Consider the following 23,141-nt stretch of genomic DNA (forward strand, 5'->3'; position numbering starts at 1 on the left):
TGTAGACAAAATACATTGGGTAGGATTAACAGCAAATTAGTGCAGAAGAATAGGTCAGTGAACTTGAGGTACAGCAATAGAAATAGTTGTCCCAGTCTTCTGTCTTTAATAGAAACTAAAAACAGAAGACTGGGACAATGTACAGAACATCAGTAAGCTGTGGGACAACTTCAAGCAACCTAATAAACACGTGGAGTCTCAGGAGGTGGGAGACTGGGGTATAGAAAACTTATTTTAAGAAATAACAGTCAAAATTTTTCCAAATTTGATGAAAACTAAAAATCCAGAGACCCAGTAAGTGCAACAAATCCCAAGCACACACACAAAAAATGAAGACAACTACACCAGTGCACATTATAACTAAATAGCACAAATTCAATGAAAAAAGATAAAAACCTTAAAAGCAGCCAGAGTTAAAAAAAAAAAAAAAAAGACATTACATACAGAAGAACAAAGATGACAATGACAGCAGACTTCTTGTCAGAAGCAATGCAATCCAGGAGGCAGCAGAGCAGCAACATCTTTAAAACTAGAATTTTATGCCCAGAAAAAACATCTTTCAAACATAAAGATTCAAAAAATATTTCTCAACAAGGTAGGCCTATACACCTTGCTAAAAAGATTTTGGATTTTTACCTTCAGAGTGATACTAAGCCATTAATAGATTCTAAACGATGAGACTGAGACTTGCATTTCAGAAAAGACACATTAACTTTTGAGATGAATAGGTGGGCATGGGGGAGAGGGGCAGAAAAGCAGAATCTTGTTCAAAAACAAAGGATGTTGACTTAGATGAGGGTGGTGAAAGTGGGGATGGAGAAGAATGGACTGATTAGAAAAATATCTAGAAGATAATTACTCACAGACTTGATGACTGGATGTGAGGTATGAGAAAGGCAAGAGTGAAAAATGATTCCCAAGTTTCCGACATGAGCAGCTACCCATACAGTTAATTTTACCCACCTGAAAAATCATTTAAACAAATTATACACCATCAAAACCATAATCGAAACAACTCACAGGAGTGAACTATTCTGAATACTGCATTTACGCTACAGAATTCACTGTGTAAAAAATTCAAATAAAAATAGAACAGTGGTTTTTTTTTGTAGGAGAAAAAGATAAAGGCATCAGCTTTCTTCATCTGAAATCTGCACTGAGCAGCTCAATCCTGGATTTGAGATAGCTGCTCTTGTTCCTTATGGCAAATAGTTAAAGCATGATTTCTATTAGCCATCTGTTGAGACACTGAAGTGCCTTTACAGATCAGTTCCTTCCAAAGGTAAATCACTATAATGGGGTTTTACTTTTTAAAAAGAATTGTAACTCTCACGCAGTATTTGGAATGGCTGCAAATTTTTGGTAATCCACTTCTAGTTCAGCAATCTTGCCCCCTATGTTTCTATCTTCACAGTTAGGAATCTATCGGCAAAAGATTTTTAAAGGGTTTTAAACAGTAATTACAAATGTTTGTTGTGGATTTATTAAGGGCTACGTACTTTATGCTATGTTAAGTACCTTACATGATAATGTCATTTAACCTTAACAACACTATTAGGTAGTTATTATCCTTATTAAACAGGTAAGGAAACTGAGATGCAAAAAATGTTAAGTAACTTGCCTTAGACTATGAAGCTAATAGCAGAGCCAAGGATATGAATCCAGAAAGGTCTGACCTCAATTCCTGGACTCAAGAAATTCATCTTTAAACCTCAAAAATCTTCCTGCATCTTAGGATATGTGTAAATGATACACTGATTTTGCATGTACACACTTCACATGTAAAAACTAAGCTTCCTAATTATTTCCATTTAAAAATTCACAAAATCTTGTCATTAAAATGTGGGCTTTCAATTTGCCTCGAGAGATTCTTCAAAGTGGGTCACTTAATGAGCAGGAATTAAATGTAGACTATTAGAGTTTTCATTAACATATGTATACGCATGTATGTGTAACAGGGGATACTGATAAGAGAATCCAAATCATCAGTGGCATAGCTTGGCTCAGTACAGACACCGAGGACATGAGATTATACTGAGGGTTAAATACATTGAGTCTCACAACAGATAAACTATGAACGCTTCACTTAGTAGTGTGATGGGAAACATAGCTCAGATGATTTAAATGGAAAACGTGTTTTCTGGTGGACACGGATGAGGGCGCATAGACTTAAATTTCTCATGCTGAACTACATGCCATATTACATGCATGACTCTTTCACCAACAACTATACAGTTATTAGGATTAACTTCAAAATTATAAACGAATTAAAATTTTCTCCACAGTTTAACAGAAAATCACAGTTTAAAAGGTTATTTTTTTCTTTCAACAACAACAAAAAAGCCTAGAAACTGAAATTCTGCAATAAAGTTCTTTTATTCAGGTTCAACCTAAAATAGTTTAAACTTGATCTCTCTTTGCTAGAGAAATGAAATCTCCAATTCTATAGACTGTAATAGAAAAGTACTGAATTTGCATATTTCCAATAAAGGATTTTGCTTCATGCTTTGGGCATCTGCCATAGTTACCCAAAAGACTATTTCCAATAAATATAACTGTCACAGCACTGAAATGCCCAGAATAAATTTCTTAACTTAAAAAGTTGTCCTTAAGTTACTATAACACAACAGTCTTCAGTCTCCTGACTATTCATACTATTTGAAAACCATGAAAATACAGGTTTTTAGCATGCACACCCAGTTGGAAAAGGCTCTGTTCCTCTGAAAACACCATTCGTTAGATTAGGTAGAGCTGAGGGCACCTCTCCGTGTGAACAAGCAGGTGGGTGTCTCATGGGTTTGCAGTCATCTCTTTCCTTAATGGGTTAAGCACTGATGCCAGCAAGGGGAGAAAGTCCGGGCACATGACTCAGCTTATGACTTAATTTTCCACAGCTAAGAAAAGAAAATCACCAAAATAGTTAGTTTTATGACAAATAGGTGGGGTTGATAGGTACACTTACATGTAAACCAAGAACCATTTACATAAGAAAAAAGTACCAACTGTGACAACAGCAACCATAGAACATCACAGAGAAAAAACCGTTAACAATTTCCAGGATCAAAAAAGATATACTGCAGTTCATGGGTTTTTGGTTTTCATTCATTCTACCTCTGTACATTTCCCTAGATCAGAGGCCAACACAGCCCACGCTATTAAATTGACATGAGATTCAAACTTGATTTTTTTGTTCCGTTCAAGAGCACGATCTATTGTACTTGCATAAAATGAGAAAACCTGAGCTGAATGTCTATTTCAAATGTCTATTTCTCTACCTCAAGAGTTATTTCCATGCCAGTCCCTCCCTCCCTCCTTCCACCCTCCCTCTCTCGCTCTCTCTCTCACACACACACACACACACACACACACACAGTGGGAAGAACAAAGATTACTATATACAATAAGTTTTAAGACTAAGGCAGATGCTAAAGAGTGATAATCACACTTACTCTTATATTAAATCCTAGAAGATCACTTATAACACCTGAGACAGCAGAAAGGATAACTACTCGTGTGATATTGTAGATCAAGGGATTCATTGTCAGTCCATAGAGTCTAAATGGTGTGTCCAGCTCCTACAAAAACATGAAAGAACTGAGATGAAATACATGGTTTCATAACAGCCATCAGTGATTTCTGGACTGTTTTTTTCAGTCTTGGGAGAGGATGATTGCTTAAAACCTCTTCCCTTAATGTTCAATAGCTACCTTCAAAAAACCTGTAATGAGGGGAAGCGGGGAAGGGATAAATTTGGAATTTGGGATTAACAGATACAGACTATTGTATATAAAATAAACAAGGACCTACTGCATTGTACAGGGAACTATGTTCAATATCTTGTAATAACCTATAATGGAAAAGAATCTGAATATATATATCACTTTGCAGTACACCAGAAACATTGTAAATCAACTATACTTCAATTAAAAATAATAATTTTAAAATTAAAAATGAATGAATGAATTAATTAATTAATGCCTGTAATGGACTCTCACCTACTTTTCCACTAGCTAAGTTTTTAAAGGTGGATTCAAGCGATATGCTATTTGTGATTTTTTAATGTAATTTTATAATGTGACAGACATCAGCAATCACTAGAACTTGGGTAGTAAGTTGGGAAACTTTTTCTCATAGAGTCATTAACCCCAAACTATCAAGTTGGTAGTTTGAATCTACACAGCATCTATCTGTTACTAGGGTCCTCTCCCAGAAGTACAGCACTGATTTAATTAAATGGTAGTAAAAATGTATCACGGGATATTACTTACTTTCAACAACTTGGTGGATAGCTTTAATACATTGTTTACTAGAGTAAGCTGTTCTTTCTTATTCGGCTTTTTTTCCATTTTAAGATATAAATTAATCTAAGGGAAGGAATAGAGATTAGGGCAAATGTCATGGAAAAGATAGATATATATATTGCATTCAACATGGCAGATTTTAAGGGCAATGTTTTCAAGTAAAATAAATTTCAAAATTCCAGTAGCTCTTTCTTCAGAGCACATATGCCACCTACCCAAACCCCCATCTCTAATCAGTCACATATGGCAAAGAAAAGCTATTTAGTGAAGAAAAAATAACAATGAAGCAATTTATCAAAACAATGCAAACTTTTATATTAATTATAGCAATTAAAATGTAAACTCCTTGAGTTCAAAAACTATATCTTATTCATCTTGGTATCCCCCAAATAATCTAACATCCTCATTAAACATTCACGGAATGGAAGAAGATAGCTGCTTTTAATTTACTAATCCCTTGTTTTTCCCCTTATGGTAAGAATTCTCCACTATAATTCTAAGGTCAAAAAAAAAATCTAATGATATTAGGTATTTTTATTTAAAACTTATGGATAAACATGAAATTAAAAACAAAAAAAACTGTATACTACTCTGTATTTATAAGAAACATTTCTCAATTGTAATATCTACTCACATACTAAAGAGCAAGTATTTTCCAAACACTGAATGTATTCAGCGTTTGACTGATAGAGAAGAAAGTCAAGAAGCTTATTAAACATCCTTAAATGACAGGTACTCTAAAGATCTAATACTTGACACAGAATATGAGATTAAAAGCATGCTCCATTACCACCAACAAAAATAATTTTTATACTATGAAGTAGCACCCAATCCTGGGAGCAGGTGGGAAAGATAATATCCTCATTTTATAAAGAGGAAACAATTATATAGTTGCAAAGTGACTTGTAAGGTGTAAGGTCATATAGCTAGAAAGTGACAGAATCTAGACTCAACCCTGAATCGTCTGCAGAAATCTTATTATACCATCTCTAACCACTGAATCAAACTGTCAAGGACCAATCAATACCTGTTCGGTAAGTAATATTGAGACATTGCTGTATTTCTTATTGGTTTCAGACCCCAGTGAGGCTAAGCGCAGTAAGAAAAGTAGTAAAGCTGATTCCCAGATCAAAAACTCCCAATTATAAGCATCATTTAGGAAAGTTTTATGTCCCCGGAGAACCTATGAAAAGGACCAAAAAAAAGTTAAGTTTTTCACTTGTCTTAAAATCTGTAATTACTCCTTTACTCTAGAACTTTAAAAACATTTACAAGATACCAATATTTTAATACTCAAAGTAGGAGACTTTTAATACTCATAAAGTATTATCTATTCAATTAGTAATTATGTATTTCTCTAAGTTTCCTAGATTTTCTTCTTTGCATGAGAGACAGCAAGGGTCTGGAAGTAACAAGGGAAGAAAACATAATAGAATAAGTGAAATAAGACAAATGTATTTCCAAACTCTTTAACCACAAGTGTGCCCACTCACAATTATATGGTGACCATTTTTCAAAGTTGGGTTGGCCAAAAAGTTCCTTTGGTTTTTAAGTAAAAATAAACGACACATTTTTCATTTTCACCAAGAACTTCATTGAACAACGTATTCACCCTTTTGTTCCACTACCTTCTGCCATTTTTCAGGCAACTTCATAATTCCATCTTCCCAAAACTTTTTTATCTTTTTGAGCAAAGAACTGTTCCAGGTGCCTTTTACAGTCTTGCAGGGAATTGAAATTTTTTTCCATTAAGAGAATTTTGTAAAGACTGAAATAAATGGAAATCTGAAGGTGCAATGTCTGGTGAATGTGGCGGATGAATCAGAACATCCCAGCCAAGCTGTAACAGTTTTAGCCTGGTCATCAAAGAAACATGCGGTCTTGCGTTATCCTGATGAAAGATTATGTGTTTGCTGTTGACTAATTCTGGATGCTTTTCGCTCAGTGCTGCTTTCAGTTGGCCTAATTGGGAGCAGTATTTTTTTTTTTTTAAGAAGTTGAATATTTTATTATTAAACTGTTTCTTATTTTCCTGCAAGGCTGTTGCTTCACTGTATAAAAATAGCACCAGCAAACACAGTATATTGCAAAATTAAGATAGTAATGTTCTTTACTGGACACTATACAACTAACAAACTTTTCTCCACTGCCATTTATTTCCAGTGGCAAGTTCATTGAGTATTTTGACCCAAATCCAGGGATGACTGTAAGCAAGTTACAATGTTATATAAGGTTAAGATAACAATGTTATCCTTGAATTACATAATTTTTATAACTAGTTTTACCACAGATAATTTCAGGAATTCTGAGTATTATAACTGGAGACTAGCCTAAAAATCACAGGGTGTTGTGAAAAAGATGCATGTGTTTATCTGAAATCATTAGGAAGTTAAGGGGTATTTTCTTCAGGCAACACTGTTGCAAGTAGTTTCTTTTGCTAAAAGTTGCTTTTTAAAAATCTATCCACCACTAATTTAAGACAACTATGCTAGATTAAGTTGTTTCAAACTAGTTTATTTAGGGGTTCCATTTTCACTCCTCAATAGATTTTATGTATTTCTCATATGCTTCTTCACTCATTAGTTCATCTAGTTCTGAAGGGTTACTGAGTGTCATCTTGATCAGCCAACCATCGTCATAACAAGATCCGTTGACAAGTCCTGGATTTTCTGCTAGAGCTTCATTAATTTCAGTTACTTCTCCTGATAGAGGAGAATAGAGTTCACTAGCAGCTTTCACACTTTCCAAAGCACCAAATTCCTCTTGTTTGTTCAATTTTGTCCCAACTTCAGGCAGACTACAGTAAACAACATCTCCCAACGCTTCCTGTGCAAAATTGCTGATTCCCACTGTTCCAACACCGTTTTCTGTTGTTACCCATTCATGTTTGTTTGTTAATTTACGCCCCGACAGCAGAGCGGGTCCGGTGCGCAGCTCCCGGACGGCGCCCGCCCGCAGTCCCCAGGGCCGCGGCGGGCAGGGCGCGTTGGGCGCAGGCTGCAGACCCCGGCCCGCACGCTCCGCGCCACTCGCAGCGCCATGTTCGCAGGGGTGCTGGGAGCAGTATTTGCTTGAATTAATCGTTTGGTTTTCTGGAAGGAGCTCATAATAGAGGACTCCCTTCCAATCCCACCATATAGACAACATCACCTCCTTTGGATGAAGACCGGCCTTTGGTGTGGTTGGTGGTGGTTCATTTCGCTTGCCCCGCGATCTCTTCCATTCCACATTATTGTACAGTATCCACTTTTCATTGCCCGTCACAATATGTTTTAAAAATGGAACATTTTCGTTACGTTTAAGCGGAGAATCGCATGTGGAAATACAGTCAAGAAGATTTTTTTCGCTTTACTTACGTGAAACCCAAACATCAAAGCGATGGACATAACCAAGCTGATGCACATGATTTTCATTGCTCAACTTGGATATTTTGAGTATGTCGGCTGTCTCCTGTGTGGTATAATGTTGATGATTCTCAATTAATGTCTCGATTTGATCACTATCAACTCCAACTGGTCTACCCGACCAGGGAGCAACGTCCAGAGAGAAATCTCTAGCACAAAACTTCACAAACCACTTTTGACACGTTCAGTCAGTCACAGCACCTTCTCCATATACTGCACAAGTCTTTTTTGTGTTTCATTTGTGGTTTTATCTTTCTTGAAATAATAAAGCATAATATGCCAAAAATGTTGCTTTTTTTCTTCCATCTTCAATATTCCATATTCAATGTGGCTACACAAAAATTCACCAGTTTTGATAAGTTTTTTTTTTTAATGCAGGCTGATATGACAGCTGTCAAAATACAATCTAATGAAATTGTTTCAAATGAAGTTAGACAACTAAGCACTACTAGAGCCACCTTATGGAAAAGAACCAAACAAACTTTTTGACCAACCCAATAGTAAATTTTCATTTGACTAACAGAGCCCCCCTAAAACATGCAGCCCATCCCACTGGCATGACTAGAAAATCCTGAGAATCAGCTCTTTACTCCACTTTAGGATCTGAATAACAACAGCAGCAGCCACCAATTATCAAATGCCTATTATGTGTCAAGTTTTCAGGTAAAAGTTTTTGTTTTTTACAAAATTTTTTTGTTGATTGAAATGTAAAGAAGTTTACTAAGGCAAGCCCAAGGTAAAACGAGATTTGTTGAAAAATATACAGAGACCCCTCACAGAAACTAAATGCAGACCTTTGAAAATCAGGAAGTCAGCAGGCAGCTGCCCTCCCCATCTCCCTTCCACTAGGGCCATTCAGGCTCCCCCCTCCACTCCTCTCAGCTAATTCCACTGCCTTGCAAGACCCTTCTTTACCGCTCCCCCCAACTCTGACTTGTATCCAATGCTACTGGCCCCAGTGATCCCTTCTGACCTTTCTTCTGCAAAGTCCACCACTGATACCTCAGGTTTTCATTTCTAATTTGCAAAAGAGGGAATATGTTTAGTTTAGTCTGGGTCAGGTATTCACCCCAGCAAGTTACTTACAACTAAGGGGTGGGGGGGAGGGCAGGGGGGAGGAAAGTAACAACTAATAGCAACCTAAAAGTACTGAAAGTAACTGGCAACCTAGAAATCTCTACCCATTAAAAACATCCTTCAAACATGAAAGTGATAAAAGACATTTTCAAACAAACAAAAACTGAGAGAATTCGTCACCAGCAGATTCTTCAAGCAGGCAGGAAATAATCCCAGAGAAAAACACAGAAATGCACAAACTAATGAAAAGTAATGGAAGGGGTAAATATGTAGGTAAATATAAATGAATAATTAACTACAAATAGCAATAATAATTACATCTTATGGGTTTAAGATATATGTAAAATTAAAATGAAGGACATGTGTAACACAAAAGTGAAGGGGTTAAAAAAAAAAAAAAGTGAATGGGTAAATGACATAAAGTGTTGTAAGGGCCTAGCATGGTAAATTAATAACTTTATTAGACTGTAATAAGCTAAGGATGTATGTTGTAATCTCTGGGGTCAATAGTAGTAAATATATATATATATAAAGTTAACAGAGAGGATTAAATGAAATATTTTAAAATATTTGATTAATAAAAGATGGCCAGAAAAAAAGAGAAAAAGGAAAATTAACAAATCAACCAAATAGGAACCAAATAGTATTTGTAGTTATAGTAATTAAGTTTAGCTGGGTCAGACATTCCAAAACACTAAAACTGGGAGGCTGGATTAAGAAACAAGCAAACAGGAGCAGGATTGGAGACAACATAATGGAGTAGAAGGACCTTGAGCTTACCTCCTCTCACAAGCACACCAAAATCACAACTAACTGCTGAACAACCATCAGTAAAAAAGACTAGAAGCTACCAAAAAAAAAACATTCTACATTCAAAGACATAAAGAAGAAGCCACAGCGAGATGGTAGGAGGGGTGCACTCGCAATATAATCAAATCCCATACAACCTGGGTGGGTGACCCACAAACTGGAGAATAATTATACCACAGAAATTCTCCCAAAGGAATGAGAGCTCTGAGCCCCACACCAGGTTCCCCAGCCTAGGGGTCTGGCACTGGGAGGAGGAGCCCCAGAGCATTTGGCTTTGAAGGCCAGGGGGGCTTGACTGTAGGAGCTCCACAGGACTGGGGAAAACAGAGACTTCACTCTTGGAGGGCATATACAAGGTCCTGCATGCACTGGGACTGAGGGCAAAAGCAGTGACTTCATAGGAGCCTGGGCCAGACCTCCCTGCTGGTCTTGGAGGGTCTCCTGGGAAGGCGGGGGGCAGCTGTGGCTCTCTCTAAGATCATAAAAGCTGGTGGCTGACACACTGAGGAGTGGTCATTGATGTGAACTCTGGCTGGAGGTAGACGTCTCGCTTGGGATCTCGGCACCAAGGCCTGGCCCCACCCAACGGCCTGTAGGCTCCAGTGCTGGGACGCCTCAGGCCAAACAACCAAGAGGGCAGGAACACAGCCCCACCCATCAGCAGACAGGCTGCCTAAAGACTTCCTGAGCCCACAGCCACCTCCAGACATGCCCCTTGACATGGCCCTGCCCACCAGAGGGGCAGCACCCAGGTCCACTCACCAGTGGGTGGGCACTGGCCCCTCCCACCAGGAAGCCTGGACAAGCCTCTAGACCAGCCTCACCCACCAAGGGGAAGACACTAGAAGCAAGAAAACTACAATCCCGCGGCCTGCGGAACTAACTCCAAAAACACAGGTCAGAACCCACCCTGGGACTGGTCCCTGGCCCTTAGTTAACAAGATGGGAGTGTACTGTTGCGAAACATAGGACATCCCCTACAGAGGACCACTTCTGCAAGGTCAAGAAATGTTAACTATTCTACTACATACATAAAAAAACAAATAGAAATTTAAACAAAATGAGACAGCAAAGGAATATGTTCCAGACAAAGGAACAAGATAAAACTCCAGAAGAACAACTAAGTAAACTGGAGATAGGCAATCTACCTGAGAAAGAGTTCAAAGTAATGATTGTAAAGATGATCCAAGAACTCGGGAAAAGAATGGATGCACAGAGCAAGAAGTTATTAGCAAAGAGTTAGAAAATATAAAGAACAACTAAACAGAGTTGAAGAATGCAATAACTGAAATGAAAAATACACTAGAAGGAATCAATAGCAGAATAAATGAGGCAAAAGAACAAATCAGTGAACTGGAAGACAGAGTAGTGGAAATCACTGATGTGGAACAGAATAAAGAAAAAGGAATGAAAAGAAATGAGCACAGGTTAAGAGACCTCTGGGACAATGTCCAATGCACCAACATTTCCATTACAGGGTTCCCAGAAGGAGAAGAGGGAGAGAAAGGGCCTAAGAAAATATTTGAAGAGATAATAGCTGAACACTTCCCTAACATGGGAAAGGAAATAGTCACCCAAGTCCAGGAAGCGTAGAGAATCCTATACAGGATTAATTCAAGGAGGAACAGACCGAGACACATAGTCATCAAACTGACAAAAAATAAAGACAGAGAAAATATGAAAACAACAAGGGAAAAGCAACAAATAACATACAAGGGAATCCCCATTAGGTTATCAGCTGATTTTTCAGCAGAAACTCTGCAGGCCTGAAGGGAGTGGCATAATATATTTAAAGTGATGAAGGGGAAAAACCTACAACCAAGAATACTCTACACAGCAAGGCTCTAGTTCATATTTGATGGAGAAATCAAAAGCTTTACAGACAGGCAAAAGCTAAGAGAATTCTGCACTACCAAACCAGCTTTACAACAAATGCTAAAGGAACTTCTCCAAATGGAAAAGAAAAGACCACAACTAAAAATAAGAAAAGTATGAAATGAAAAGCTCACCAGTAAAGGCAAACATATAGTAAAGGTACAAAATCATCCACATACAAATATAATATCGAAACTAGTAAATGTGAGAGGAGGAGAGAGAGTACAAACGCAGGATATTTAAAATGCATTTGAGGGCTTCCCTGGTGGCACAGTGGTTAAGAACCCCCCTGCCAATGCAGTGGGCACGGGTTCGAGCCCTGGTCTGGGAAGACCCCAGATGCCACGGAGCAACTAAGCCCGTGCGCCACAATTACTGAGCCTGTGCTCTAGAGCCCCCGAGCCACAACTACTGAGCCCATGTGCCACAGCTACTGAAGCCCGCGTGCCTAGAGCCTGTGCTCTGCAACAACAGAAGCCACTGCAATGAGAAGCCCGTGCACCACAATGAAGAGTAGCCCCCGCTCACCACAACTAGAGAAAAGCCCGCGTGCAACAATGAAGACCAACACAGCCAAAAAAAATTAAAATTAAAAATAAATAAATAAAATGCATTTGAAATTAAGAGATCAGCAACTTAAAACAATCTTGTACATATATAGGCTGCTATACCAAAACTCATGGTAACCACAAACCAAAAATCTATAATAGATATACATACAAAAAAGGAAAAGGAATCCCAACACAACACTAAAGATAGTCATCAAGTCACAAGAGAAGAGAACAAAAGAGGAAAGGGAAAAAAGAGGAAAAGAGGAAAGGGAAAGGGAAAAAGAGGAAAGGGGAAAAAAAAGACCTACAAAAACAAATCCAAAACAATTAACAAAATGGCAATAAGAACATACGTATCAATAATTACTTTAAATGTAAACAGATTAAATACTCCACCAAAAGACACAGACTGGCTGAATGAATACAAAAGAAGACCTGTACATATGTTTTCTACAAGAGACCCACTTCAGATCTAGAGGCACATACAGACTGAACGTGAGGGGATGGAAAAAGGTATTCCAGGTTAGAACTACCTCCCCAGAGATCAGGCAAGGTTAAGGGAGGGCTTGGCTGCTGTATTTAAACGCAGCGTTTTTCGTTCCCTTTCTAGAAACTAGCTGCAACGTTAGGTCAGAGCACATTAAAATGAGCCACTTCTGAACCAACAGCGCCCAGGCCCCAGGCCTGCTGTGAAGGCCCCCAGCAAAGGTCAGGGCTTGGTCCACGTGACGTTCCTTCCCATGCTTGTCCAAGCAGTGCTCTGCCTCAGAGTTGAGGTAAGAAAGGCATCAGGACACCTCACATTAGGTCACTTAGCAGAGATCGGCAATTCCTGGGCTCAGTGAGGAGGTTTGCCATGTGGCTGACAGGGTCTTGGTGCTCTGTCTAACACTGGGTGTCAGGCCTGAACCTCTGAAGTGGGAGAGCCAAGTTAAGGACATTGGACCACCAGAGACCTCCGGGCCCCACGTAATATCAAATGGCAAAAGCTCTCCCAGAGATCTCCATCTCAATGCTAAGACCCAGCTCCACTCAACAACCAGCAAGATACAGTGCTGGACACCCGATGCCGAACAACTAGCAAGACAGGCACACAAACCCACCCATTAGCAGAGAGGCTGCCTAAAATCATAATAAGGTCACAGACACCCCAAAACACACCACAGGATGTGGTCCTGCCCACCAGAAAGACAAGATCCAGTCTCATCCACCAGAACACAGGAACCAGTCCCCTCTACCAGGAAGCCTAAACAACCAACTGAACCAACCTTACCCACTGGGAGCAGACACCAAAAACAATGAGAACTACAAACCTGCAGCCTGCGAAACGGAGACTCCAAACACAGTAAGTTAAGCAAAATGAGAAGATAGAGAAATACACAGCAGATGAAGGAGCAAGATAAAAACCCACCAGACCAAACAAATGAAGAGGAAATAGGCAGTCTACCTGAAAAAGAATTCAGAGTAATGATAATAAAGATGATACAAAATCGTGGAAATAGAATGGAGAAAATGCAAGAAACGTTTAACAAGGAGAACTAGAAGAACTAAAGAGCAAACAAACAATGATGAACAACAAAATAAATGAAATTTAAAATTCTCTAGAAGTAATCCATAGCAGAATAACTAAGTCAGAAGAATGGATAAGTGACCTGGGAAGATAAAACAGTGGTAATAACTACTGCAGAGCAGAATAAAGAAAAAAGAATGAAAAGAATTGAGAACAACCTCACAGGCCTCTGGGAGAATGTTAAATGCACCAATATTCGAATTATAGGGGTCCCAGAAGAAGAAGAGAAAAAGAAAGGGACTGAGAAACTATATGAAGAGATTATAGTTGAAAACTTCCCTAATATGGGTAAGGAAATAGTCAATCAAGTCCAAGAAGTGCAGATGGTCCCATACAGGATAAAACCAAGGAGAAACACGCCAAGACACATGTTAATCAAACTATTAAAAATTAAATACAAAGAAAAAAATATTTAAAGCAGCAAGGGAAAGACAACAAATACCATACAAGGGAATCCCCATAAGGTTAACAGCTGATCTTTCAGCAGAAACTCTGCAGGCCAGAAGGGAGTGGCAGCACATATTTAAAGGGATGAAAGGGAAAAACCTCCAACCAAGTTTACTCTACCCAGCAAGGATCTCATTCAGATTCGACGGAGAAATTGAAACCTTTACAGACAAGCAAGAGCTAAGAGAATTCAGCACCACCAAACCAGCTCTACAACAAATGCTTAACGAACTTCTCTAGGCAGAAAACACAAGAGAAGAAAACAACTTACAATAACAAACCCAAAACAATTAAGAAAATGGTCATAGGAACATACATATCGATAACTACCTTAAATGTAAATGGATTAAATGCTCCAACCAAAATACACAGACTGGCTGAATGGATACAAAAACAAGACTCATACATATGCTGTCTACAAGAGACCCACTTCAGACCTAGGGACACATAAAGACTGAAAATGAGGGGATGGAAAAAGATATTCCATGCAAATGGAAATCAAAAGAAAGCTGGAGTAGCAATTCTCGTATCAGACAAAACAGACTTTAAAATAAAGACTATTACAAGAGACAAAGAAGGACACTACATAATGATCAAGGGATCAATCCAAGAAGAAGATATAACAATAGTAAATATTTACGCACCCAACATAAGAGCACCTCAATACATAAGGCAAATGCTAACAGCCATAAAAGGGGAAATCGACAGTAACGCAATCATAGTAGGGGACTTTAACACCCCGCTTTCACCAATGGACAGATCATCCAAAATGAAAATAAATAAGGAAACACAAGCTTTAAATGACACATTAAACAAGATGGACTTAATTGATATTTATAGGACATTCCATCCAAAAACAACAGTATACACTTTCTTCTCAAGTGCTCATGGAACATTCTCCAGGATAGATCATATCTTGGGTCACGAATCAAGCCTTCGTAAATTTAAGAAAATTGAAATCGTATCAAGTATCTTTCCCAACCACAATGCTATGAGACGAGATATCAATAACAGGAAAAAATCTGTAAATAACACAAACACATGGAGGCTAAACAATAAACTATTAAATAACCAAGAGATCACTGAAGAAATCAAAGAGGAAATCAAAAAATACCTAGAAACAAATGACAATAAAAACACGATGCCCCAAAACCTATGGGATGCAGCAAAAGCAGCTCTAAGAGGGAAGTTTATACCAATACAATCCTACCTCAAGAAACAAGAAACATCTCAAATAAACAAACTAACCTTACACCTAAAGCAATTAGAGAAAGAAGGACAAGAAAACCCCAAAATTAGCAGAAGGAAAGAAATCATAAAGATCAGATCAGAAATAAATGAAAAAGAAATGAAGGAAACAATAGCAAAGATCAATAAAACTAAAAGCTGGTTCTTTGAGAAGATAAACAAAATTGATAAACCATTAGCCAGACTCATCAAGAAAAAAAGTGAGAAGACTCAAACAAATAGAATTAGAAATGAAAAAGGAGAAGTAACAACTGACACTGCAGAAATACAAAGGATCATGAGAGATTACTACAAGCAACTCTATGCCAATAAAATGGACAACCTGGAAGTAATGGACAAATTTTTAGAAAAGCACAACCTCCTGAGACTGAACCAGGAAGAAATAGAAAATATGAACAGACCAATCACAACTACTGAAATTGAAACTGTGATTAAAAATCTTACAACAAACAAAAAGCCCAGGACCAGATGGCTTCACAGGCGAATTCTATCAAACATTCAGAGAAGAGTTAGCACCTATCCTTCTCAAACTCTTCCAAAATATTGCAGAGGGAGGAACACTCCCAGACTCATTCTACGAGGCCACCATCACCCTGATACCAAAACCAGAGAAAGATGTCACAAAAAAAGAAAAGCACAGGCCAATATCACTGATGAACATAGATGCAAAAATCCTCAACAAAATACTAGCAAACAGACTCCAACAGCACATTAAAAGGATCATACACCATGACCAAGTGGGGTTTATTCCCAGGAATGCAAGGATTCTTCAATATACGTAAATCAATGTGATAAACCGTATTAACAAATTGAAGGAGAAAAACCATATGATCATCTCAATAGATGCAGAAAAAGCTTTCGACAAAATTCAACACCCATTTATGATAAAAACCCTCCAGAAAGTAGGCATAGTGGGAACTTACCTCAACATAATAAAGGCCATATATGACAAACCCACAGCCAACTTTGTTATCAATGGTGAAAAAATGAAGCCATTTCCACTAAGATCAGGAACAAGACAAGGTTGTCCACACTCACAACTATTATTCAATATAGTTTTGGAAGTTTTAGCCACAGCAGTCAGAGAAGAAAAAGAAATAAGAAAAAGAAATAAAAGGAATCCAAATTGGAAAAGAGGAGGTAAAACTGTCACTGTTTGCAGATGACATGATACTATACATAGGGAATCCTAAAGATGTTACCAGAAAACTAATAGAGCTAATCAATGAATTTGGTAAAGTAGCAGGATACAAAATTAATGCACAGAAATCTCTTGCATTTCTATACACTAATGATGAAAAATCTGAAAGAGAAATTAAGGAAACACTCCCAATTACCATTGCAACAAAAAGAATATAATACCTAGGAATAAACCTACCTAAGGAGACAAAAGACCTGTATGCAGAAAACTATAAGACACTGAGGAAAGAAATTAAAGATGATACAAACAGATGGAGAGATATACCATGTTCCTGGACTGGAAGAATCAACATTGTGAAAATGACTATACTACCCAAAGCAATCTACAGATTCAATGTGATCCCTATCAAACTACCAATGGCACTTTTCACAGAACTAGAACAAAAACTTGCACAATTTGTATGGAAACACAAAAGACCCCAAAGAGCCAAAGCAATCTTGAGAAAGAAAAACGGAGCTGCAGGAATCAGGCTCCCTGACTTCAGACTATACTACAAAGCTACAGTAATCAAGACAGTATGGTACTGGCACAAAAACAGAAATATGGATCAATGGAACAGGATAGAAAGCTCAGAGATAAACCCAAGCACATATGGTCACCTTATCTTTGGTAAAGGAGGCAAGAATATACAATGGAGAAAAGACAGTCTCTTCAATAAGTGGTGCTGGGAAAACTGGACAGCTACATGTAAAAGAATGAAATTAGAACACTCCCTAACACCATACACAAAAATAAACTCAAAATGGATTAAAGACCTAAATGTAAGGCCAGACAATATAAAACTCTTAGAGGAAAACATAGGCAGGACACTCCATGACATAAATCACGGCAAGATCCTTTTTGACCCACCTCCTAGAGAAATGGAAATAAAAACAAAAATAAACAAATGGGACCTAATGAAACTTCAAAGCTTTTGCACAGCAAAGGAAACCATAAACAAGACAAAAAGACAACCCTCAGAATGGGAGAAAATATTTGAAATGAAGTGACTGACAAAGGATTAATCTCCAAAATATAGAAGCAGCTCATGCAGCTCAATATCAGAAAAACAAACAACCCAATGCAAAAATGGGCAGAAGACCTAAACAGACATTTCTCCAAAGAAGGTATACAGATTACCAACAGACACATGACAGGATGCTCAACATCACTAATCATTAGAGAAATACAAATCAAAACTACAATGAGGTATCACCTCACACCAGTTAGAATGGGCATCATCAGAAAATCTACAAACAATAAAAGCTGGAGAGGGTGTGGAGAAAAGGGAACCCTCTTGCACTGTTGGTGGGAATGTAAATTGATACAGCCACTATGGAGAACAGTATGGAGGTTCCTCAAGAAACTAATATAGAACTACCATACGACCCAGCAATCCCAGTACTGGGCATATACCCTGAGAAAACCATAATTCAAAAAGAGTCATGTACCACAATGTTCACTGCAGCACTATTTACAATAGCCAGGACATGGAAGCACCTAAATGCCCATCGACAGATGAATGGATAAAGAAGATGTGGCACATATATACAATGGAATATTACTCGGCCATAAAAAAAAAAGAAATTGAGTTATTTGTAGTGAGGTAGAGGGACCTAGAGACTGTCAAACAGAGTAAAGTAAGTCAGAAATTCAGAAACAAATACCTTATGCTAACACATATATATAGAATCTAAAAAAAAAAAAGTGGTTCTGAAGAACTTAGGAGCAGGACAGGAATAAAGACGCAGACGTAGAGAATGGACCTGAGGACATGGGGAGGGGGAAGGGTAAGCTGGGACAAAGTGAGAGAGTGGCATTGACATACATACACTACCGAATGTAAAACACATAGCTAGTGGGAAGCAGCCAAATAGCGCAGGGAGATCAGCTCGGTGCTCTGTGTCCATCTAGAGGGGTGGGATAGGGAAGGTCAGGGGGAGACACAAGAGGGAGGGGATATGGGGATGTATGTATATGTATAGCTGATTCACTTTGTTATACAGAAGAAACTAACACACCATTGTAAAGCAACTATACTCCAATAAAAATGTTAAAAAAAAGGTATTCCATGCAAATGGAAATCAAAAGAAAGCTGAAGTAGCAATACTTATATCAGACAAAATAGACTTTAAAATAAAGACAGTTACAAGAGACAAAGAGGACACTACATAATTATCAAGGGATCAATCAAAGAAGAAGATGTAATAATTGTAAATTCATGTGTCCCCAACATAGGAGCACCTCAATATATAAGGCAAATGTTAACAGACATAAAAAAAGGAATTGACAGTAACACAATAATAATGGGGGATTTTAACATCTCACTTATATCAATAGACAGATCATCCAGACAGAAGATCAATAATAAAATCCAGCCTTTAAATGACACATTAGACTAGATGGACTTAATTGATATTTATAGAGTATTCCATCTGAAAGCAGCAGAATGCACATTCTTTTCAAGTGCACATGGAACATTCTTCAGGATACATCACATGCTGGGCCACGAAGCAAGCCTTGGTAAACTTAAGAAAACTGAAATTATATCAAGCATCTTTTCTGACCACAACACTATGAGATTAGAAATCAACTACAAGAAAAAAACATGAACACGTGCAGGCTAAACAATATGCTATTAAACAACCAATGGATCACTGAAGAAATCAAAGAGGAAATTTAAAAAAAATAGCTAGAGACAAATGAAAATGAAAACATGATGATCCAAAACCTATGGGACACAGCAAAAGCAGTTCTAAGAGGGAAGTTTATAGCAATACAAGCTTACCTTAGGAAACAAGAAAAATCTCAAATAAACAACCTAACCTTACATCTAAAGCAACTAGAGAAAGAAGAACAAACAAAATCCAAAGTTAGTAGAAGTAAAGGAATCATAAAGATCAGAGCAGAAATAAATGAAATAGAGACTAAGAAAACAATAGAAAACATCGATAAAACTATTAACAAAAGCTGGTTCCTAGAAAAGATAAACACAATTGATAAACCTTTAGCCAGACTCATCAAGAAAAAAAGGAAAAGGGCCCAAATCAATAAATTAGAAATGAGAGACTACTCCAAGCAATATACCAATAAAATGGACAACCTAGAAGAAATGGACAAATTCTTAGAAAGGTACAATCTACCAAGATTGAACCAGGAAGAAATAGAAAATATGAACAGACTGATCACAAGTACTGAAATTGAATCTGTGATTTTAAAACTCCCAGAAAACAAAAGTCCAGGACCAGATAGCTTCACAGGTGAATTCTACCAAACATTTAGAGAAGAGATAACACCTACCCTTCTGAAACTATTCCCAAAATTGCAGAGGAAGGAACACTTCCAAACTCATTCTATGAAGCCATCATCACCCTGATACCAAGACCAGACAAAGGTATCACAAAAAAAAGAAAATCAGGACAATATCACTGATAAACATAGACGCAAAATCCTCAACAAAATACTAGCAAACTGAATCCAACAATACATTAAATAATCAAGTGGGATTTATCCCAGGGATGCAAGGATTTTTCAGTATCTACAAATCAATCAGTGTGATACACCACATTAACAAATTGAAGAATAAAAGCCACATGATCATCTCATTAGATGCCGAAAAAGCTTTTGACAACATTTAACATCCACTAATGATTAAAAACTCTCTAGAAAGTGGGCATAGAGGGAACATACCTCAACATAATAAAGGCCATATATGACAAACCCACAGCTAACATCATACTCAACAGTGAAAAGCTGAAAGCATTTCCTCTAAAATCAGGAACAAGACAAGGGTGCTCAATCTCACCTCTTATATTCAATATACTTTTGGAAGTCCTAGTCACAGCATTTAGAGAAGAAAAAGATATAAAAGGAATCTAAATTGGACAGGAAGAAGTAAAAGTGTCACTGTTTGCAGATGACATGATACTATACATAGAAAATCCTGAAGACACTACCAGAAAACTACTAGAGCTCATCAATGAATTCAGTAAAGTTGCAGAATACAAAATTAATACACAGAAATCTGTTGCATTTCTATACACTAACAACTAAAGATCAGAAAGAGAAATTAAGGAAACAATCCCATTTACCACTGCATCAAAAAGAATAAAATACCTAGGAATAAACCTACTTAAGGGAGCTAAATACCTGTGCTCTAAAAACTTTAAGACACTGATGAAAGAAACTGAAGAAGACACAAACAGATGGAAAGATATATATATACCGGTTTCTTAGGCTAGAAAAATTAATATTGTTAATATAACCATACTACTCAAGGCAATGTACAGATTCAGTGCAATCCCCATCAAAATACCAATGGCATTTTTCACAGAACTAGAACAAAAAAATTTTTAATTTGTATGGAAACACAAAAGAACCTGAATAGCCAAAGCAATCTTGAGAAAGAAAAACGAAGCTGGAGGAATCAGGCTCCCTGACTTCAGATTATACTACAAAGCTACAGTCATCAAAACAGTATGGTACTGGCACAGAAACAGAAATATAGATCAGTGGAACAGGATAGAAAGCCCAGAGATAAACCCATGCACCTATGGTCACCTAATCTATGACAAAGGAGGCAAGAATATACAATGGAGAAAAGACAGCCTCTTCAATAAGTGGTGCTGGGAAAACTGGACAGCTACATGTAAAAGAATGAAATTAGAACATTTCTCTAACATCATATACAAGATAAATTCAAAATGGATTAAAGACCTAAACATAAGACTGGATACTATAAAACTTCTAGAGGAAAACATAGGCAGAACACTGTTTGACATAAATCACAGCAAGATCTTTTTTGACCCACCTCCTAGAGGAATGGAAATAAAAACAAAAATAAACAAATGGGACCTAATTAAACTTAAAAGCTTTTGCACAGCAAAGGAAACCATAAACAAAACAAAAAGACAACCTACAGAATGGGAGAAAATATTTGTAAATGATGAGACTGACAAGGGATTAATTTCCAAAATATATAAACAACTGAATAACAAAAAACCAAACAGCCCAATAAAAAAATGGGCAGAAGATCTAAGTAGACATTTCTCCAAAAAAGACATACAGATGGCCAAAAGGCACATGAAAAGATGGTCAACATCACTAATTATTAGAGAAATGTAAATTAAGTCTACAATGAGGTATCGCCTCACTCCAGTCAGAATGACCATGATCAAAAAGTCTACAAATAATAAATGCTGGAGAGGGTGTGCAGAAAAGGGAACCCTCTTGCACTGTTGGTGGGAATGTAAATTGATACAGCCACTATGGAGAACAGTATGGAGGTTCCTTAAAAAACTAAAAATAGTTACCATATGATCCTGCAATCCCACTCCTGGGCATATATCCAGACAAAACTGTAATTCAAAAAGATACATGCACCCCAATGTTCACTGCAGCACTATTTACAACAGTCAAGACATGGAAGCAACCTAAATGTCCATCGACAGATGAATGGATAAAGAAGATATGGTATATATATCACAGGGAGCTATACTCAATATTCTGTAGTAACCTATAAGGGAAAAGAATCTGAAGATAACATATATTCATATATGTGTATAACTCAATCACTTTGCTGTACACCTGAAACTAACACAACATTGTTAATCAACTATACTTCAATAAAAAAGAGAGAGAGAGAGAGGGAAAAAGCTCAAAAAGAAAATATATTTTGTAATAAACCCAGATCTGTTACCAAAATAAATTAATAAAATAACTTTTCAGCATTGAAAAAAACATATCACTGAAGATATTAAAGCACTTTGATAGTTTAACAGCAAAAAAAAAAAAGAAAGAAAAAGAAACAAGCAACCAAAAAAAGGATATGCTGATTATAAGAGATAGAACTATACAAAGACAAAATAAATGAAAAAGGGTAGACAAAGATATTGCATACAAAAACTAATCAAGACAGATGGTGTAGTTAAATTAATATCAAATAGAGTAGACTTTAAGTTAAGAAACATTAGAAATAGAGATATTTTATAAGGTCATGAAAGGTAAAGAAAGCCTGACACTGTTCAGGATTAAAGGAGATTAAAGAGACATAACAGCTAAATGTAATAACTCATCCTGGATTGAGAAAAAAAATAACTATAAAGGACATAAAAGTCTATCCACCAAGGAGATGGATAACAATTCTAATTCTGTATGCACCCAGTTACACTGCTTAAAAACATATAAAGCAAAACTTGACAGAAATAAAAGGAGAAAAAGATAAATCCACCATCGGAGCAGACCTGACCACACCTCTCTCAGTGGCTGACAGAATAAGCAAACCAAAAAGATGAGTAGGGACACAGGAAATTTCAGCAATACAACTAATAAACTTGGGTTAATTTATATAAAGAGAACACTGCTCTCCAAAACAATGGGCTACAAATTCTTTCAAAGTGCTGATGGAAGATTTAATAAAACTGGTAATATATATATTATAAACATATACTGGATAATAAAGATAAACATATACCGGATAATAAAGCAATTCTACATAATAAAGCAATACTGGATAATAAAGCAATTCTACATAATAAAGCAATACTGGATAATAAAGCAATTCTACATAATAAAGCAATACTGGATAATAAAGCAATTCTACATATTTCAAAGGACTGAACACATTCAGAGCATGTTCTCTGACCATAGCAGAATTAAGTTAAAATTCAATCAATGGAA

At 37.1% G+C, this 23,141-nt stretch overlaps 1 protein-coding gene and 1 pseudogene across 1 annotated transcript in view; both read right to left on the reverse strand.

Annotated features, from left to right (window-relative positions):
- Positions 1-2,388: 2,388 nt before the first annotated feature.
- Positions 2,389-23,141, reverse strand: part of PHTF1 (putative homeodomain transcription factor 1) — a 61,143-nt gene continuing 40,390 nt past the window's right edge. The window contains exons 16-19 of the mRNA XM_068540543.1: positions 5,329-5,484; positions 4,269-4,364; positions 3,450-3,575; positions 2,389-2,894 (exon numbers count right to left, since the gene is read on the reverse strand). Of these exons, the coding sequence (XP_068396644.1) occupies positions 2,874-2,894; positions 3,450-3,575; positions 4,269-4,364; positions 5,329-5,484 (399 nt within the window). The 3' untranslated portion in view covers positions 2,389-2,873. The remainder of the gene's footprint in view (positions 2,895-3,449; positions 3,576-4,268; positions 4,365-5,328; positions 5,485-23,141) is intronic.
- Positions 6,734-7,342, reverse strand: LOC137761231 (glycine cleavage system H protein, mitochondrial-like; annotated as a pseudogene).

The sequence above is a fragment of the Eschrichtius robustus genome, chromosome 3 (assembly GCF_028021215.1).
Source record: "Eschrichtius robustus isolate mEscRob2 chromosome 3, mEscRob2.pri, whole genome shotgun sequence".
In the NCBI taxonomy this organism is placed as follows: domain Eukaryota; kingdom Metazoa; phylum Chordata; class Mammalia; order Artiodactyla; family Eschrichtiidae; genus Eschrichtius; species Eschrichtius robustus.